Genomic DNA, 21474 nt, shown 5'->3' on the forward strand with positions numbered 1-21474 from the left:
CCACACCCTTATCCACAACCCCCTTCTCATAAGCTTCAACCCCAAATAACTCCATCCCGAATTGAAAAAAAATCCCAATACCCAAATCGGTTTAAATTTCCAACTTTCCTACTCACCAATGCTGAGAGTCTGAATTCTGACAAAATTACTGAACTTGAGGGTATCTATGAAATTCATAAAATTAATATTATTGCTGTGACAGAGGTTCAGTCCCAGAACCCAGATTTCCTAAAAATTAGCAATTATACTCAGTTTATAAAACTTCGCTCTCCCGATCACCCTCTCGGGAAAAAAGGGGGTGGTATATTATTTTTCATCCGAGATAACTTCCAACCTAAACTCATCCCCACCCCCAACTTATCAGATTATGATGAAATTATATGGCTGAGCCTTCGACCGAAAGTACTTCCCCGCCCTTTCAATTTAATTGTAACCGCCGTTTTTTATCATTCCCCTAACCAAAGTATTGACCAGAAATGTAAATTTATTCAACAATTTCTTATAAGTGCTGACTTTGTGTTATCAAAGTATCCGAAAGCTGGTATTTGCTTACTTGGCGATGCGAACGACCTGAGGATAGACTCTATCTGCACCTCTCTTTATATTAAACAACTGGTTAAAATATCTACAACAAAAGGTAACACCTCTCTGGATGTTATTTGTTCAAACATGAGTAAGTATTACAACTCCCCGCAAGCACTGCCACCATTAGGAGGCAGTTACCACTATTGTCTTCTTTTTTCTCCCTCTTCAGCCATTGAACATTCCTTTACTACCTCCATTGTGGTTTGCCGTCCCCTCAGTGACGCAGGACTTTTTTCTTTTGGATCATGGCTGACCATTGAAAGTTGGTCAGACCTTTATAATTCTAATAACCTTGATGAAAAAATTTTGATTTTTCACAAAAAACTAATTGATTCCTATTCATTATGTTTCCCGGAAAAAAAAATCAGAAAGTGCTCCAGTGATAAACCTTACATAAATAATCACATAAAAACATTAATTCGTACGAAAATAAGCTTATTTAAGAGGGGTAATTTAGCTGAAGCAAATAAGTTAAGAAAGGAATTAAAGTCAAATTAGAAAAGCTGCCCGAGCCTATTATAAAAATAAAATTAAAGACTTGTGCCATGATAAACCAAAGAACTGGTACTCTGAAATTAAAAAACTTACTGGCAAGAGTCAAGAACAACTAAATTTTAATATAAATGAACCTCCAAAGACCACAGCTAATAACCTCAATAAGTTTCTGGCTTCTATTGTCCAGAGTCTCCCACCACTATCTTACGAATTTCCAGATATTCCTGTTCCTTTTTCACTCCCACATGTTTCTCCACTTGATGTTGTAAAAAAAAATTGAAAAACTAAAACGATCAAGCATTTGCCCTTTAGATATTCCTGTTCCTCTGACTAAAGCTTTCAGTGATCACCTCTCAAAACCCCTATCCACCCTGTTTAATGGAATTACCAAATCTGGACAGTTCCATCAATATTGAAAACAAGGCTTTATTACCCCAATCAAAAATAAAAATGGAAAGCCTGGTTTTGATGGCATTCGTCCTGTTACCCTCACCTTGATTTTTTCAAAATTGTATGAAAGTTTTCTCGCAGACTGGCTTAAGATGAAAGTCCTCCCCCTCATTGATCTTAGACCGTTTGGTAATCTTAAATCCACGTCAACCTCTCATTACCTGATCCATCTTGTTGATACCATGGGTAAATTACTTGAAAAACCTAACACTTGGCTTAATCTAATTTCTATTGATCTTCAAAAAGCCTTTGATTTGATTAACCACAATTTACTCATAGATAAACTTATAAATGAATTCCACATTGAAACTTTCCTTGTTAAGTTCGTTGCCTCTTTTCTTTCTAATAGATCTCAAGCAGTTAAATATCTAAATTTTTTCTCAGATCATCTCCCCATATTTAATGGCATTCCTCAGGGGACTATTCTAGGCCCTCTCCTTTTTTCTCTTATGATTAATAGCCTTTCAACCCTTTATGACAATAGATGGAAATTTGTCGATGACTTGACAGTTTTAGAGATATGTCATAAAAACATTTTTAGCAACCCAATGGGCATACTCCAAGATATTGCCTGTGAGGCCTCTTCCCTTGACCTGACTGTTAACCCTTCTAAATCCGCAATAGTCTCAGTAAGTTTCCTTAAATCCCCTCCCCTTTTTCTTGCTCCTATACCTCCTGAAACCTCTGTCACATCTCTTAAACTCCTTGGTGTTACAATTCCTTCTAATTTGAAATGGGATGCCCATATAAATAATATCCTACGACAAGCAAACTCCTCGCTTTCCCTCCTTAAACTTTTAAATAAATTCAGTTGCCCCCAATCACATTTACTACAAGTATACATTTCTTTTGTGCGTCCCATATTATAGTACGCTTGTCCTGTGTGGCACCCTGGCCTCTCTAATGAAGCAACACGAAAAATTGAAAATGTCCAAAAGAGACCTCTAAAAATTATTTTTAAAGAGGGCAAGATACCGTATTTGTATTTGTTAAATATTTCAAGCCTAGAGACCCTCGAGAGACGAAGAAATAATTTGTGCCTCCGTTTTGCAAAAAAGGCCATAACTAACCCTTGGACGGCAAGTATTTTCCCCAAATGTCACTCTCCATCCAGATTACGGCCGCCTCGAGCTGTTTCTGATCCCATCCCCTGCTTTGTCCCCCATTCACTGCGTTACTTTGAGATATGAAAAAACCTTTGTCCCCTCTATTACAGGTAAATTGAATAAAATGTCCCAATAGTTTCTTTTTTTTACTTTCTTATCTTTATCTTATCTTTAGCTATAACTGACACAATTAATAGTTTCTAATTTGTACCTAACCAATTTCTTGTATTGCCAGTGTAGCAAGTGTTTCATAAATTTTTATTTTAATTTCATGTTCGAGCTTTTTTTTACTTCATATTTTTATCTTTTACCTGACCTCAGAATTTTGATATTTTTATTTGACTTGATTTTTTTTTTTTTTTTTTTTTTTGTTTGTGTTTTATTGTATGTTATTTGACTCAGAATGCGAATTAGGCCTTAAAATGCTAGTGATAGTTCATTTTTGGAATAAATCTTATCTTATCTCTTATCTTATCTTACATAGTGTTTGTCAGAAATTTGTTTGTTAATTTTTTTTAATAGTTTCTTTAACTGTATGTATCAAGTTAGAGCCAATGCTACTGATATTTTTTTTCCTTATACTAGTTGAGGACGCAACTATGAAAATAAAAGAAGCCTGTACAAACCAGTGTTGACCTTAGGGGACTTTGTCTTATGGCTAAGAGAGCCTTTTCTGGTAATTTTTTTAGTTTTGAAAAACAGGAATTAAAAATTACGGAATAGCAAAGCTGCCTTCATTGCATCGGGAATAGCTATTCATTCAAGATTAAAGCAACCGTTATGAAATATAGATTGTATTAAAAAGTCAGAAAAATAAAAACAATGCAAAACAATCATAAACAGCAAAAAATCAATTTCATTATTCATCAGTGAATCTAATATTGTTTGTAATATTTGAATCTGGCATCTTGCTTCTTTTTTCTTTTGGAACTCTAGCAAAATGGGGCTGGAGTGACAATAAAAACAGTTCATCTTTATCAAATATATCTGGCCTTGTGCTCTTCCTTGCAAGCTTCTCCTTTAAATAGGTAGCAATAGACTCTTGAGTTGTTGATGCCTCAAATCTCTCTTCATTGTCCCTTCTCTTCTTTGAAATAGCTGGAGATTTTCGGAGATTCACAGGGGTACGCGATATATGAGGACTTTCTGAATGAGTCAACACATCTCAACAATCTCAATAGAATCTGGTCAAAATCTAAATAAGAGTACAAAATCTCAAATTATACTTGGAAAATGTTGACATAGTAGGGCATATGTCAAAAAGCATATTTTTTCCAAATTAATCAATTCAAATTATCATATTGTTGTCAATCGTAGAATTGAATTGTCATTTATACGTATTAATCCACCACCCATTAATCAAAAACTAATTAGACAAGTATCTACAAAGAGTGAAATCTTCTCAAGATTATATTGAAAAAGCTGAATTAGTTTATTTTGGGATCCCTGCAAGAGAATATATGTTTTCTTAATCTCTGGAGGTTAAACGAAGTACTTCCGATTACAGAAATTACCTACACTCAGAAAGTTTCTTGAGAAGTAAGAAATTAAGTACATGAATAGGTTACTTTACCCATTTGGCCACACATAGGCTACAGGTATAGAGGTGAAACATAAAGAAATTGATTTTTTTGCGGGAAGGGTAAACTCAAAATTGGGTGTTAGTGGAAAGAGGGAAAATATTTTTCTCCAGTCCTTGCCAAAGTCTTCTAACAAAAATATTAAAAGAGTTAAGGAAGAGGGAGCCTCTATAGATAATTTGTTGTAATGTTTTCTGAGCCCATTCAATTTTACTATTAATACTCTGAAATACTCTTTTCAGAGTATTATATTTATTGGAGCAGGAATATTCTAATTGTGCTAGATGACAACATGGAACATTAACTTCAGTTTATTCTTTGGAGATCAGAATTTTTTTAAAGCTTCTGTCATTTTACAAACACTTTAAAAAACAATAAAAAAATATACCATTGCAGGTATTACACATGCACAAATGCAATTAGAAACATGTTCAGCTTAATACAAATAATATTAAACAAAAAAAAATATATTTTATATTATACTCTTAAAGACACAAGCCTGAGATTAAATTCTTCTAAGAGTGTGAATTTTGTAGCAACTATATTGTTACATATATTTGTGCATAAGTAATCTATAAATGTGTTTAGTTGTAATATTTTATATTTCCATACAGGTTGGCCTGGTAATAAATCTATAATGTATATCTACATATGTGAATACCTCTTATATTTATTTCAATATGATTAGTATCAAATAGAAAACAAAACACACCAACAGAATTCTCAGGAGTTTGAATTAATTCATCAGCAGAAGGGGTTAGAATTAATTCATCAGCAGAAGGAGTGACACTATGTAAAATTCGGCTCAGATCCTCTTCAACAAATTCATCTGCACAAATTTCCTCTGTATAATTTGTCTCCAAGTTAGTTACATCTATCTCATTGACTCCCACAACAGGTAAATAAGATACACAGTTACCTAAAAACACAAATAAATGAAAAAACTTTTTTGACTAGATTCTCTTGGAAAAAAAGCTGTTTTGAATAAATTTTGTTGCTTTGACAGTTTATTTATTTATAAAAATAGAAATTTTTACTTATGTTTGACAAAATTTAAGCAGCAGATCTAATTTACAAGGCTAAACTAAAAGTAACTCTAGATATTACAAACTTTCAGAATTATATGAATTGAAATATGGGGTGAATTTTGCCTTATTATTGTAACCTAAAATTCAATATAATATTTATGCTACCAGGCCTTTTGCAACTTAAGTGTCAAAATCAAATTACATTAATTTCCCAAATGATTTACATAAGTCCTATGTAATAATGTTTGCTAATTCTGAAATTACACTTTGTTACAATTAGTATATTAAACACAAAAAAAAATCTTCTTAGAAAAGAGTCATTAAGCCTTCTATGGAATTTTTCCACCATATATAAAAAAAACATGATTGTTTTCATACGAAACAGTCATGTTTCATATGTTTTCCATCATATAAAAACTTTGGAAAGGGTTGTGAAAATTTTGTATCACTTTTAAGGGCCAAAGCTTGTTAAGAAAAACACAACACATCTTCAATACCACATGTGCCCTTGTACCCCAACACAGCATCAAATTAATATTCCGAAGTATTTTTTTTCAATATTGTTTAAAAGATCCATAAATTTTACTTCAGTCCACAATGATACAAGTAGCCCAACAAGCAAGGGCAACACATTGCTGTAAATAACCCCTATAAGAATAACTGTTTCATAGATACAATTTATTATGAAGGTTGAGATAAATCACCTTGCAATATCACAGCCATACAAGGAAGTTCCATCATATATTTTTACAGTGCTAAGTATGGTTGTCTAACTTATATCAAATGCCCTCCTCACCTCCAACTGTACAAAAATACATAGCAAGTCAGTTTTGATTCATAGTCAGGGATTAATAAAATAATTGTCTTGAAGGAATAAATATCTTAAAACACTATGATTGGATAATGAATGTCCTGAATGAATACACAGTAAGCTAACATTTTACAAATAGTTTTAAGTTTCTCCTTAGAATAACAAACAAGCGCCTACACCAAAAACAAACCCCAAGGGCACTTTCAGGGGTAGATATATCTAGCTTATTTTGTTTTCATTTTTACATCATTGTTTATTGTATTTTATGTCATTAGCAGATCTTACAATTCTTAATTCATTGAAATATCTGTTTCAAATTGAAGATGTTGTTAATATGATGCAAAATGAATGTTTTAGCTATTGAATGATATAAAGTAATAGGTACGGGTTTCAATTATTAAATTTAACCTTTAATTCTACAATAATTTTTTATTTCTTTTCACTTGGGTCTGATCTATTAACAGCTCAGATTGTTGATTTCAGAAAATTATGCTTAACTATGCTTTACACTGAAATACAATAAGAAAATGATCTAATGAAAAAGATGTACCATACATCAGCTGATCTTTGCCTGTAACTTAACCAAGGGGTTACATGGAGGTTTATTTAAATGGTGTTGAGCTACATGAGGGTTCAGTTGGAAAAGGGTCTTGTTGAATGGTGGTTCAGTTGCACAGTGGTCCTGCTGCATGGTGGTTCAGTAGCAATTGAACCCTTTGCTGCATAGTCTTCCAAAATTATGGTGCAATAAACAAATTGGAATTATATTACTTTTTTGGTGTATTTAGACTATTTTGATTCTTAAGTTCTTTGCCTCATATGACTTTTTGAAATTGTGCAGCTATTCTGTATTCTTTAAAAATCCTGAGTTACAGCATGCAAGTGTAAATTCATTATAATGCTGTTACATACAACAGCTAAGAGGAGCAGAAGATTTTATGTACACACCAAAGTTTTCCTATTTCTCTCCACAACAAAATCCTTCAAAAACTCCATTGCATCTAAAAACTTCACATCTTGTCTTTTCAAGGTTGGTGCTGAAGAGCCACTTGGTAGGGTCATTCTTTTTTGCAAGTCAACATCTACAAATATCAGGAACAAAAGCTTTACATCCCAAAAACCAAACTCTTTAATTCGTTTTTTAGTTAACGGGCTAGCATTGTGAGAGAAAAGCATTTCTAGCTTAGTACTAAGATTTTTGTCCATGACACCTCTTGGAACACATAATCCATATTGGTAAAAAAAAAAAAACAGAAGGCACAGCAAAAATAAAGAAAATTTATAGCCACTGAACATCATTGCCTTTGAAAAGGAGCTTAATATAAAAACAAAACTTACATTCAGACATATTTTTACAGCTATAGAAACCACCCATGCATTTATTATTATGCACATCATCAAGTAAAATATTGTTTTGAGCACTAGTAAATATTGTTTTTACATTTATTTGTAAACATTGATTTGTTAAAATATTGCAAAGGAAAATGAAACACTTCTGAGCATACAGACCAAAGGATTTGGCAAGACTGTAATCAGAATTGGAACTAGCATATACACCAAATTTAACATCAGTTTTATTTTTTCAGCATCGTGAGATGTTTAGAGGCCTAGAGGAGATTAGTCAAGTTAAAAAACTATAGCTGTGTCTCCTCAATTAAGTCATATGAGCTATTGGTATATCAGATTTAGAAACTGCCCAACAACATGAGAAGTTGTTGGGTCAGGTGTCATTTAATGCTGATTCCATATATACTATTTCTATTATTGTTAATGCAATCACCCCGTGTCCTGTGATGGCAAAACATTAAGCTGATTTAGTGCATTTGTCATATTAGCCTTATTTGGTATTAAGATCAGACTAGATGAGATATAAGCAAAGAATTAATTTAACTATAAAAAATATGGAAGTCTTGCATATAGCCTTGGGCTATATCTGGCCTCAGTGGGGAGGAAGGGACTAGCAACTTTTTTATTATTATAGTGCTTGAGCTCCATGGGAATCTTTGAACAATTTTACCTAACATTTTTAAGAAATTAGGACAACAAATGCTAATCAATCTTCCTCTGGACTTACTTTCTTTTATACTTCAAAGAAAGCACTTGATCCAGGTGAAGGAAACTTTCAGTAATCAGCTCAAACTTAAATGTCTGAAGTTTTCATTTTTTCTTATGCATAGCCTATCTACTTAACCTTGACAAGTAAAGGAAGTTTATCAAGTCAATTTTTCTATGGTGAACTTTAGAAAATTTCAACAAATATTTAACTAGGGTAGTAAAATTGCAGCTCTAAAGAAAGAAACATGCTAGAAAGAAAAGAGAAAGCTAATTTCATGGATAAAATCATTTTTACACCACATCCCCCTTCACAGTCCCATATAAAGCCCTAATGTAAAGGTAATTTTAAGGTAATAAAACCCTAGGCTATATACCTCCCATACATAACACTAGGCTAAAGATAAACTAACATAAAATAAAATTAGTAGCAGTTGATTTGGTAAATATATACCAAATCATATTATTGAGTTAGGAATAAAGTGAATACATCATTGGATACCTTTTTTATGCTGATTACAAATATAATAGCCTAATCATTTCTATTGGAAATGAATTCCACCCCCCCTATATATGCCAATTCAGGGTATATATTTCTATATTAGGGGGGGGGGGTGGTGGTGGCAAATTTTGGTTCTGATGTAAATGGGAGGTAAGTTTGAACTTTACCCCCACACCCTCAGGTAGAAATATATACCCTTAATTAGCATATATAAGGGGGGGGGGCTAAAATTAATTTCTGATAGAAATGATTATTATATTCATAATCAGCATTAAAAAAGGCATTGAATGGTGTAGGCCTATTAACTTTATTCCTAACTCAAAAATATGATTTGGTATATATTTACCATTAATTCCTTGTTTTATGCTCCTAACACCATTACAGTTGTTACCTTGACAAATCATCTCTCTTGTCCCTGATTGAAGCATACAACTAGGCTATATAGCCTAGCCATAATAGCCTAATAAATTATCTTGTGGTTTACCCATTATTTGATCTGTAGTATAGCTCCTTTTGGAGAGCTGCTATTCTTCAGATTTAGCAGTTGAGCTACTTCCAAGGGGTTTTAATCACTTGTCTATAGAAAATTCAGTCACTTTCTACTGTCTGAAATAATAACAAAGAAAGTGTGCCTAAAAGGCAATGTTGCATCCTATTTTTTAGACTAGTCTATACATAATACATTGTCTTGGTCACCTTTAATAATATTTAATTTAGATTAATCACACAAATGGGAAGAAAATTGCTGGCCAAGGCATACTTTAACCTGCCATGCTTACCTAAATCTACTTTGCCTTTTTCTTTCCTTGAATACTTGGAAAATGACTCCCAAGCATTTGTCTTCATGGTTTTGTAATTTTTGTCCTTTGGGTTGAATAAAAAAGGCCTAGCCTTAACAAAGTCAATAATCATAAATAATCTACTCATCTATTATCACTTTTCTTCAAAGTCAATTACGTTACGTTACGGATGTTAAGTTGCCATTTTTTCAACTTTGTAATTAGCTTACGTTACAGAGCTTAAGTAGGTTACGCTACGGAACTTATGGAGGTTACAGACCTTAAGTGAGCAAACGTGAAAGACCATTTTATCTAATGTGAAACCGGCATTAGTCACAATTTCCGATGCTGACAGGGAATAATTCAGCACATCAGTCAGAAAGTAATGTAAAATACCATTTTAGATATTGGCAAGTATTTTTTGTTGTTAGATCGTCTTTAGTTCTCGCTTTTATTTAATTCTCTGACATACCAGAAAACTGAGGAAAATATTTTTTTTGTGAAACCAGAGACTGAGAACAGAAAATTTCGACCACAAAAGCGCTGAAGACTGAATCCAACCGATTTTGAGGCCTTGCATTCTGAAATCAAAATTCACAAAATTTGCGCTTGTCTGGTAATGTTGTCTCTGAATTTCCTTTTTTTTTTCACTCATCCCAGCAAGATCTAATTTATCCTCAATTTCGAACTCCACCCAAAAATATGCACCAACGGCGCATTTTCGCTTCTCTTGGTGCGCTATCAATGTCAGGTACCAGGCATCTCTGATATTCCTTCTAGCGCAAAGTTCAAAGTTCATAGCGCAAAGCGTTTGAAAGTTCATTCTGCTGTTTTTGTCTGGTGAGAAAAGACCATAGCCTAGGATAGGCAAAGACTTGTCTTAGTTGATGTTTAAACCACAATAACGACAGGTCTCTAGAAATCCGAAACTCCTCTGGCAAGATTTACGTATGATCTGTCACCAATTCATAAGGTAAGCATTGTCATGCTCTTTACAAATTTAATAATCACTTCTATTGCAAATTCAAATTTTCCCACCCCCCAATTTTAAAATATATAGCCTACTCTGTATTGTAACCACACATAGAAGTTATCAACACTAGTTAAGTTATTGAAAAGTGATTAGAAACATCACTAGTTTGTAAATAAGTTGTTCAAGAGTAACATATTCCAAAAATACTTATTTATAACAATTTAACCTCATTTATTAGGCAACTCAAATATAAAAGTTTTCCTACCATTTCAAGTTTGTCAAATGCCATCAACAAAAATGATGCTGAATTTTGCTAGACTATTCATAACTTTTCTGTTGACAATTCATGGTATATTCTAAATTCAGGGAATATATTTGCACATTAGGGGGAGGGTGGGTAAATTTGAATTTGCAATAGAAGCAATTATATGGCCCACTGCAAATTTACCATGAACTTTACCTACCCCCCTAATGTGCAATTATATACCCTGAATTGTCAACAGCAAAGTTTTAAATTGCAAAATTCAGTGCAAAAATTATTGCAAATACCCTGATTTGGTAGGGTGGGGGTAAAGTCAATTTCTGATGCAGATGAATGTTAAATTTGGACTCAATGTGCAATTGGGACTATAGAGGTAAATTTGTTTCATAGCTACCAGAATCATCTGTTAATATAAATATTACCCAATCAGAGAGTCAGGGGACATGGGATATCATTCAGGGATTTTGGATGTCCAAACACTTGTGAAAAATACAAGCCTAAATGTGTTTTCATGTTGTCTGAAAACTTATTTTCAGAAATTTTTCTATATATTAGACTTTATTTAGGCTATGCTTCATGTATGATCTGTCATCAAGTCATAAGGTAAACATTTTCATATTTTCTGGGATCTAACATTTGCTAATCCCACATGAACTTTATCAGCAAACTTTTGTGTTTAGCCATGGGTATAGCTCTAGAATTTGTATTTGGTGGGGTGCAAGGGGGGGGGGGAGTCCACAATGAGAGAGTCAAGAGGCATGGGACATCCTGCAGGAGAAAGAGATCTAGGAATGTTTAGGAAAAATATAAACCTAAATGTGTTTTCAAGATGTCTAAATACCTAATTTAAGATATTATTTTATATTATACAATGAAAAAAGGATAAATTGGGTACAGTTTATATTACTCATGTACAAATAAGGTGAACATACCACTTGACACCTTTTTTATGCTCTTTTTAAACATAATAATTGCTTTACTTGGAAATTCAATTTTATATTCATTGCAAACCCTCAAATATGATGCCTTTATCTCTTATTTTTGGCTATATAGAATGGTTAAAATTAACAATTTTTACTTCATTAAATGCTGAATAATTCTAGTTAATAAATTTCAACTACAGCTCCACTATACTTTATCCCCAATTGAATTGAATTTCTAAGTAAAGGGATTATTATGTTTTGTAAAGAACATAAGGAAAGGTATCAAGTGGTATATTCACCTTCTTCAGAGGTCAGTGATATAAACTACCCTGCCAACAAAAGTAAAGATAGTGTGTGCCCGCCCTAATCCTTTAATAATTAATTTTCGTTAAAGCAAGAAGGAAGAAAAGTTACTATATAGTAAAGACATTACTTGGCTAATTTCAAACCAAATTGTAATACTTAATAAACTATAGGCACACATCAAACAAACTTAAAAGTAATTTCTGGTGCTTGGCTTTTACTAAAATTGTGAGCAAGGAGTTGCTGGAGACAACAGTATTGTAGTGAAAACAAGCTTTCCAGTGGGTGTTGGTGAATTTAATATAAGCTTGTTTGTTTTGCCAGCTTCACTGCAAATGTTAAGTGCATATCTCCCTACCACTTCAATAAACTTCTGCACCCAGCCCTGGAGACTAAATCTTGTTGTTGAACTATGTACTATTACAACAGCCCCATGCATTGCATGCAATTTGGAAATTGCATCATAGAAAATCAAATAGTGGATGCTTTGAATCACCATTGTCAACACCTTATACAGGAAAGTTACAACCCTCCTTGAACAAGAGAAAAAAAATTACTTTATGCATGGGCTGTTTTTTTCTCCTGCATTGGGGCAGTAGAACATCATAAAGAGCAGCTTAAGAACTAACTTAAAAGCTGATTTTTGTATCTTAAGTTTTTTTTTTATAAATTTGACTTGAAATAAAGGCATCATAAAGTGCTATACCATACCCTAAAAGCACAATTTGGGTGATGTTTTTGGAATGGAAAGGCCAGACACTTGGACATCATAGAGAGCCTACTATGGGCTCATTTATAAACTATTTTTTATGTTTGATTGCTTTTTATAAAGTCAACTTAATAAGGCAATCATAAAGTGTATATCAGAGGCAACGCTATAGCATTGCCTATAGCAATGTCCATAGGGCTCCAATGTTTTATTATTATTTATTATGTATTATAATTTTTTTTCCCAGAGGCACTTCATATGGAAGGGGTTGTCATAGAAACTAACCCCCCTCTCCCCAGACACGTCCAATCAAATTTGAGATAACCATTTTGTTCAACATAGTTGAAAATTCAGGAAATTAGGTCTTTGAAGATAACAGTCCCCCCTCAGGGCAAGGGTTGTAAGTTATGCCCTGGGGGCATATAAGGTTTTTATAGAAAGATTTGTTGTAGAAACTTCAGAAAGGGCTCATTCGATTGGAAATTTAAATGGCTAGTTCCCTTTTTAATAGTCAAAAGTGATTGGAAGGCAACTAAAACCCCTTCCATGCCCACCATTTCCCCAAACACATCCAATCAGAATTTTGATATAGCTATTTTGTTCAACGTAGTTGAAGGTTTGGGAAATTATATGTTTGAGCAGGACACTCCCCCCACAGTCTTGAGGGCAAGGGTTATAAGTCATGCCCTGGGGATATATATGGTTCTTATGGAAGGAATGCTTGTTTAAACTTCAGAGAGGCTCATTTGATTGGAAATTGAAAGTTCTAGTTCAATTTTTAAAAGATATCACATCAAAAGATATCAGAGGGTAACCAGCTTCCCACCCCCCCCCCCCAAACCCTTTTTTCCCAAATGCATCTGTTAAAATTTTGAGATAGCTATTTAGTTAAAATTAGTTCAAAGATCATATAACAAAAACTCTGGTGTCAACCCCCCCCCCCCAGGCCCAGGGGCAGGGATTGTACCTTATGCCCTGGGGGCATATATGGGCCTTGTAGAAGGGATACAGAGCGCTCATTTTATTGGAAATTGAAAGTTCTTGTTCACTTTTTAAGAGTCAAAAGAGATTGGAGGGCACCTAGTCCCCCCTGCTCCACACTCTTTTTTTATCAAACCCATCCAATAAGAACTTTGAGATAGTCATTTAAAAAAAAAATAGTTCAAAGACTATATAACGAAAACTCCCGGGAAGACATAGCCCCCCCCCCAGGGCCCAAGGGCAGGTGTTGTAAGTTATGGCCTGGGGGAATATATGGTTCTTATTGAAGTGATGCTTGGAAAAACTTCAGAGGGCTCATTTGGTTAGAAATTGAAAGTTCTAGTTCAGTTTTTTAGAGTCAAAAGAGATTGGAGGGCACTTACCCCCCTCCCCCCCCGCCATGCCCGTTTTCCCCAAATGCATCCAATAACAATTTTGAGATAGCTATTAAGTTAAAAGTTGCTCAAAAGTCAGATAACAATGCTCAGGAGTCATCACAACCCCCCTGGGCCCGGGGAAAGGCGTTGTAAGTTATGCCCTGGGGCATATATGGTTCTTATGAAAGGGATGCTTGAATAAACTTCAAAGAGGGCTCATTTGATTGGTAATTGAAATTCCTAGTTCACTTTTTACAAGTCAAAAGTGATCAAAGGGAAGCTTGCCCCACCCCTTTTCCCCCAAATGCATGAGATCAAGTGTAATAGTTCAAGTGTTGACACAGCCAAAGAGCCTGGGGGCAGGCGTTGTAAGTTATGCCCTGAGGCATATACGGTTCTTATGAAAGGGATGCTTGAATAAACTTCAAAGAGGGCTCATTTGATTGGTAATTGAAATTCCTAGTTCACTTTTTACAAGTCAAAAGTGATCAAAGGGAAGCTTGCCCCACCCCTTTTCCCCCAAATGCATGAGATCAAGTGTAATAGTTCAAGTGTTGACACAGCCACAGAGCCTGGGGGCAGGCGTTGTAAGTTATGCCCTGGGGGTATATGGTTGTTATGGAAGGGATGCTTGTATAAACTTCATAGAGGGCTCATTTGATTGGAAAATGAAAGTTGTAGTTCACTTTTCAAGACTCAAAAGAAATCGGAGGGCAGCTAGTCCTCCCACGTCTTTTTTCCCCCAAACGCATCAAATAAAAATTTTGAGATGGCCATTTTTTTAGTAATAGTTCAAGGGTCAGATAAGAAAATTTCCAGTGTCTAAACATCCCTCCAGGGCCTGGGGACAGGGGTTGTAAGTTATACAGTGGGGGTGTATATGGTTCTTATGGAAGGGATGCTTGTATACACTTCAAAGATGGCTCATGTGTTTGGAAAGTAAAAGTTCTAGTTCACTTTTTAAGAGTCAAAAGGAATCAGAGGGCAACTACCCTCCCCCCTCCACGCCATTTTTCCCCAAATGCGTCAAATGAAAATTTTGAGATAGTCCTTTTGTTAAAAATAGTTAAAAGGTTAGATAACTAAATTCTGGTGTTGACAACCCCTGCCCCCCCAGGGCCTGGAGACAGGCGTTGTAAGTTATGCCCTGGGGGCATTTATGGCTCTTATGGAAGGGATGGTTGTATAAATTTCGAAGAGGGCTCATTTGTTTGGAAAGTGTAAGTGTTAGTTCACTTTTTAAGAGTCAAAAAAGATCTGAGGCAACTAGCCCCCCCCCCCTACGCCCTTTTTCCCCAAATGTATCAAATAAAAAAATTAATGCATAAATACATTCAAATCAAATAAAACATCAAGTATTAAAACTTCTGGGTTGACACCTCTGGGCCTGGAGACAGGCGTTGTAAGTTATGCCCTGGGGGGATATATGGTCCTTCTAGAAGGGATGATCGTATAAACTTCAGAGAGGGCTCATTTGATTTAAAATTGAAAGTTCTAGTTCACTTTTATAGAGTCAAACGAGATTGAAGGGCAATTAGCCCCCCCCCCCTCCAAAGTCCTTATTTCCCAAAACCCACCCAATAAAAATTTTGAGTTTGCCATTTTGTTAAAAATAGTTCAAACGTCAAATAATAAAAACTTTGAGGTTGGCACAAACCCCCCGAGCGCGGGAACGAGAATTTTAAGTTATGCCCCAGGATATATAAGGTTTTTATTTTTATGTAAGGAGAAGTCATATTAACTTTAGAAGTGGCTTGTTTGATTGGATATTGAAAGTTCTTGTTTCCTTTTTATGAGCCAAAAGGGATCAGAGGGCATAAAAGACAAAGAATTAGCTTTTCAATGCATATTCCTCCTTAGAATAGTTTTAATATTTATTCAAGAATTTCGTTTAATATACTTTATAACTAAGAAATTTGAATTATTTAATCCATTAAGGATTAACAAATTGAAAATATAATAATTTGTGAAAAATATTTTCGAAAAACAAATTTACTAATTGAAATTTGCTACTTACTTTTCGGAACAGAACCTGTCACAATTGTGGTGTAAAAAGTCAGGAAGTAGTGGTGTCAATTCACAAAAATTATACGGTGGGTGGGGACTGTATTTTGAAATATCTTAATCTATTCAGTGAAAATGACCAAAAAAGATAATCTTACTGAGAATACAAACAAAATTAGATTATTTCAAAACTAGAAACGGAGTGATGAGGGGCAAATGGCAATAAAATATTCAGAGGATCAAGGTAGGGACTAGAATTTCCATTTAGGAGAAGGTGGTATTTTTTTGGAGAAAGTGGGGGGAGGGGTTCTAATTAACATTGTAGAATGTGCGTTGGTGAAGAGACATTGGCTTGCTAATTGAGTCTAATGGTAAGAAGTGGTTAAATAAAATAATTCCAGCCGAAAAGAAACTTAACCGTAACGCTGATAATTACCTGTTATAAGATATGCCTATTATTTGCGTTTAAACTTAGCAGAAAAAGGGACTTGGGTCCGTACGGAGAATAGATCTTCACGAAATTCAAAAACTTTTTAACCTACTTGTTTGTTATTCCTAACAGCGCTTCCCTTAACTGTACCACTATCATCTGCCAATCCCCCTTTCAAATATGCAAACACATAACAAGAATTACTTATTTGTAATGAACATGTAACTTAGGCTATATATTTTCAGACTAGGAGGGGGTATAAAAGTAAGTGAGACACTTTCAGGAACAACATATATAAATATAAAAAAAACAAATTATAGTAGTTTTTAATGTTTACAATTAAAATATAAATGAGGCTATTAACAATGAAACATGTCACAAAGACAATTGACCATTTCAATGACAAAATATTATATTATATCCAGTTTGAATCCTATTTATTGGTTTTACTTATATTTGAATGCTGGAAAAATCAAGAAAGGTAAAGACACACGGTAGATATATGATTTTTATTCAAATATAGTATTATATAATTCACATTAAAAAAAAATATGTGTTAACACCGAAACATACTGACTCTCATTGAATCTTCCGGCCTATACAGAATTAGTTCAAAGGAAGGGGCTGGGATGGTTGTAAAAATTGATACTTAATCAATTAAAAGTAAAGAGTTTGGGATTTTACCAGGGGGGGGATTTTCCTTGGAAAACTTTCAGATGGATTAGGGAACTTCTGGAGAAGGGGATGCCGGTTCTCTATCTAACTTGAAGATTCCATAAATTGTCATAAATTCAGAGGATAAAGACAGGAGCTAGAACTTTTGTTGAGGAGGTGATGCTATTTTTTGGGAGTTGATTAAGAAAGAGGTTCTACCCTGCTTTATATATTTTGCGTTAGTGGAGAGGCAAAGTCTCCCCAATTACATAGAATAATTAGTCACGAACACTGATCGAACGTCATGTTCAACAACACCTTGTTCACTGAGGTTAAATAGATTGTCCAATAAAAATAATTTTTTGTCATTTTTTTACACAAGTTATACTTCTGAGTTGCCTACTATGAAGAAATTATTAAAAGATTAAAAAAAACCTTTTAAACTACTTATTTATCATTCTTAGCAGTACTTCACTTAACTTTACCACAATTTTCCGCCGCCTTTCTTTGCAAATACGAAAATATATAGGCCTAACAAGAATTAATCCTACTTATTTTCAATGAATTTCCCATGCTTGATTTTTTCGACTAAGGAAGAAAGCCTACGTCAATTTAGCAACGAAGAAACTCATGGATAATATTTAACTTGAGCTATATATTTGCACATTAAGAGAGAGGTTAAGTAAAGGGAGACAGTTTTGGGAACAATAAAAATAAACGATTACTCTAAAGAAGTTTTCAATTTTTTCAGTTAGCCTACACAAGAGTTCTTCATTAATAATCATGCCTAGAGAACAATTCTTAATCGATAATTTGGCAAACCAATAAGAAATGAACGCACGATATCTGTTTCCTTTTTTTCAAAGGTTTCAACAATTGTAACTATTCTGTATAACTGTATATAGAAATTTCGAGGGGACGTTAAAGACACATCAAAATACACTTATTAGAACTAGATAAAGAATTGGCTATCCAAATACTCCCAGAAATTCTCTCAAACTGAAAATGCTAAAATAATTGAAATTACTGCCATACTTAAAACAAGGTTAAAATACATGCTCTGCGATAGATGCAAAATTGTTTTGACACACAAAATCCGATTAAGGTCAAATCCAAACAGTCCTGATCTCTCTGAGTCAGCAAATGAAATGGTCTAATCACCCTTATTGAAGCTATTTTTTCAATCCATTCATTGTTGTGTCAATCGCTGTCCATAAGTTATGCAAGCTGTCCATTGTTCATATATTAGATTTTTGTCAAAGAGGTAATCGTATAGACTTTGGAAAACCCTCATTCGATTTAAATCTAAAGTTCTAACTCCATTTTTTAAAGTCAAGAATAATCGGACAGTAAGCAACCCCCCCCCCCCATGCCATAAAAACTTGAAATTTTTTGCAATCAAAACCCAACAAAAATTAATCAAAATTTTTTTTTCGAAAAATAAGTTTTTCAAAGAAAAGTAAAAGTCATTTTAAACTTAAGCTCAGCAGATAAAAACACCTGTTAAAATTCAAACTCAAAACGACCAGAAATTACTATTAAAGATTAAATGAACCCAAAAAACGAACAGAAATTAAATAAACAATCATAGCAAAAAACATACTACAAGTAATAATATAAATGAATAAATAGATCTTAAAGCGGGTAATGCTTAGATTGAATATGAAAATCAAGCTTAAAACGACAAAAAATATTTTGCTATTCAATTTTAATTTAAAACAGGTCGTTAAGGTCCCAACTAGAAAAGGCAATACTACTCTTGATTTAATTTGGACTAATCTTTCGAAGTTTTACAAACCCGGGTCCACTCTGCCCCCTCTAGGGGGTAGTTACCACTTTAGCCTTCTCCTGTCTCCGCTGGCTAAATTTAAACAGTCATTTTCTATAACTGAAACCGCTTATAGACCTCTTATAGACTCAGGTCTTTTCAATTTTGGCTCCTGGATTACTACTAAAAATTGGTCCACTGTGTATCAAACAAATGACGTTGACTGCATGGCTTTGTCCCTTCAAAATTTATTGAGGAGTAATTATGAATTCCTCTTCCCTGAGAAAAAATTTAATACTTGTTCTACAGATAAGCCTTATGTTACTGAGTCTTTTAAAAAACTTATAAGAAAAAAAATCAACTTTTTCAGGGTAGATCGTATTACTGAGGCTAATAGTCTAAGGAAGTTCATAAAGAAAAAATTAAGAAAAGCAGTTTCTAATTATTACAATAGTAAAGTCAAAGATCTATATTCTAACAAGCCCAAGCAATGGTACAGAAAAATTAAAGAAATATGCGGAAAAGTCCTTCTGAAGTTAATTTGCATCTCCCTGAACCCCCTAATAAGACTGCCAACTATTTGAACTTAAACCTTGCTTCCATCGTTCAAAATATCCCCCCTTTCACTGGCTCAAGTCTTAACTATTCCCCCCAATACTCTTTTCCCCTTTATTTCTCCCTCTGATGTTGTAAATAAAATCCTAAAGCTTTGAAAATCAAGTATTTGTCCCTTCGACATCCCAGTTGACTTAATTAAAGCCTTTTCAGACAAAATTGCTGAGACCTTATCAAATTTTTTCAACCACATCACAAAATTTGGTAAATTCCCAAGTTACTGGAAACAAGGTTTTATAACACCTGTCCCAAAAAAATGCGCCAGTCTGACTTTCGCCAATATTCGTCCCATTACACTCACTTCAGTTTTTTTTCCAAACTTTATGAAGGTTTCCTCTGTGACTGGCTTAGGGATAGAATTTGTCCGCCTATTGACACCCGGCAGTTTGGTAACTCAAGGAAAACTTCCACCACCCATTACCTTGCGCACTTAATGCATACCATCGTAAGTAACCTTGATAAACCAAATTTTTGGCTGAACCTTGTCTTAGTTGATTTTCAAAAAGCTTTTGACCTGGTTGACAACACCACCCTAATTTGTTCACTACTGGTTAACTTTGAGCTTGATCCCCTGTTAGTAAATATTGTTATATCGTTTCGTTCAAACAGATCTCAAGTTGTTAAATACAAAAATATTTTCTCTAACCCCCTCTCCTATATATTGTGGAATTCCTCAAGGACCCTTATTAGGACCACTTTTATTTCTAGTCATGATTAACGATATTGATAAGGATTTTCCCCAAAGGTGAAAATACGTGGAGGACTTGTCGACCCTTGAAGTATGTCACAGGAAGGCTGAAAGTGACCCCCTCGAAATCCTAACCCACATTTCGGATGAAGCTAGAAACCTAAATATGAAAATAAATTCCACCAAATCAAATATAAACACGATACATTTTTGAAATCCACTCCGTTTTCCTTGACCCTATCCCACCCGAAATGTTTGTGAAGCATGTTAAACTCCTTGGTGTCACAATTTCAAATAATCTTAAGTGGGACATGCAAGTTTCTAATATTGTTAAACATGTAAATGTTTCATTATCTATGTTAAAAATTTTAAACAAGTTTAATTGCCCTAAGATGCATTCACTCTGTGTTTATTTATCATTTGTCAGGCCGCTATTTGTCAGAATATGCATGTCCGGTCTGGCATTCGCATCGTTCAAGCGAATTTAGTGACAAAATTGAGTCGGTTCAAAAGCGTTTGCTCAGGATCATCTACAAAGAGAGTAAAATTCCATACTCCTTCCTCCTTAAATCCGCATGTATTACCACGTCAAAAGAAAGGAGAGTACAAATTTGTTTGCGTTTTGCTAAATCCGCAATATCTAATCCTCGTACTGAGGACATCTTTCCTGATTTACATGACCCCATTAGACCACGACTCCCCCGCTTAGCTTCCTTGGCTATTCCAACGTATTCACCGATCCATACCGTTGCTCAGTGGTTCCGGAAAAGTTTTATCCCCTCTATTTTGGAGCGCCTAAACAATTCCTGAACTATGCTCTGTACCAAAATTAACTCCCCTGTCCCTTATTTTAGTTGTTGGGTATGCTCACAATAATCACAATTATCATGCGTCATTTTTTTTTCTCTTTATCTTTGGCACTTTTATTTTCCTTTTTGAGCTACTTATTTATGCTAAATTTCTTTTTTGACCTTTAATTTAAAATCTTTTTACCTTTAATTGTATTCCATTCTTTACTTGTAAATATTTCTTTTTGACAGCTAATTTGGCTGGGTTTTAAGTTATTTTTTTTACTTTTAGGTATTTGACCTTGAATACGAATTCGGCAATGTTTTTCTTCTTCACTGTGATTTTCTTTATCCCCCACCCTTTCTTCTTCCACTTTTCTGTTTCTATTTTAGCCATTATTCGCAAAAAGTTCCTTTTAGTTCTTGGACTTGGATTTTTTTGTTTTGTTAAATTTTTATCGACCATTTTATGCTTGATTTGTGTTTCTTTCCTTGCTGTATTATTTGTTTCTTCGTTTTGTTTTTTCTGTTTCTTTTCGACATATGAAGCGAATTCGGATCTATTAGAGCTTGTGATAGCCTTTGGAAAATAAATATTATCTTATCTTATA

General features: G+C 34.2%; 2 protein-coding genes across 3 annotated transcripts in view; one reads left to right on the plus strand and one right to left on the minus strand.

The window, feature by feature from the left end:
- Window positions 1-3428: 3428 nt before the first annotated feature.
- LOC148950264 (uncharacterized) lies at window positions 3429-9584 on the minus strand. Of its 2 annotated transcripts, none has more exons than XM_089091536.1 (3): window positions 9389-9584; window positions 4929-5135; window positions 3429-3782 (listed from the first exon to the last, which is right to left on the minus strand). In XM_089091536.1, the coding sequence occupies exons 1-3, from the start codon at window positions 9534-9536 to the stop codon at window positions 3496-3498; spliced, it is 642 nt and encodes a 213-aa protein (XP_088947662.1). In that variant the 5' UTR covers window positions 9537-9584; the 3' UTR covers window positions 3429-3495. The 2 variants fall into 2 exon arrangements, with proteins under 2 accessions (XP_088947662.1, XP_088947663.1); XM_089091537.1 differs by having other exon boundaries at window positions 9001-9584.
- Window positions 9585-10183: 599 nt separating this feature from the next.
- Window positions 10184-21474, plus strand: part of LOC148950265 (sphingosine-1-phosphate phosphatase 2-like) — a 126002-nt gene continuing 114711 nt past the window's right edge. The window contains exon 1 of the mRNA XM_089092271.1: window positions 10184-10361. The gene's annotated coding sequence lies outside the window, so the exon portion shown is untranslated. The remainder of the gene's footprint in view (window positions 10362-21474) is intronic.

This window comes from Artemia sp. Qi Xiang Cuo, chromosome 7, assembly GCF_049724085.1.
Source record: "Artemia sp. Qi Xiang Cuo chromosome 7, ASM4972408v1, whole genome shotgun sequence".
NCBI classification, from domain to species: domain Eukaryota; kingdom Metazoa; phylum Arthropoda; class Branchiopoda; order Anostraca; family Artemiidae; genus Artemia; species Artemia sp. Qi Xiang Cuo.

Bases quoted from the DNA above. Each gene is read 5' to 3' on its own strand.
- LOC148950264 (XM_089091536.1), bottom strand. From the start codon at position 9,536: ATGAGTAGATTATTTATGATTATTGACTTTGTTAAGGCTAGGCCTTTT. The intron at 5,136-9,388 runs GTAAGCATGGCA...TTGTGTTTTTAG, and splicing joins AAAAGGCAAAGTAGATTTAG to GTAACTGTGTATCTTATTTA. The intron at 3,783-4,928 runs GTGTGTTTTGTT...TGACTCATTCAG, and splicing joins AACTCCTGAGAATTCTGTTG to AAAGTCCTCATATATCGCGT.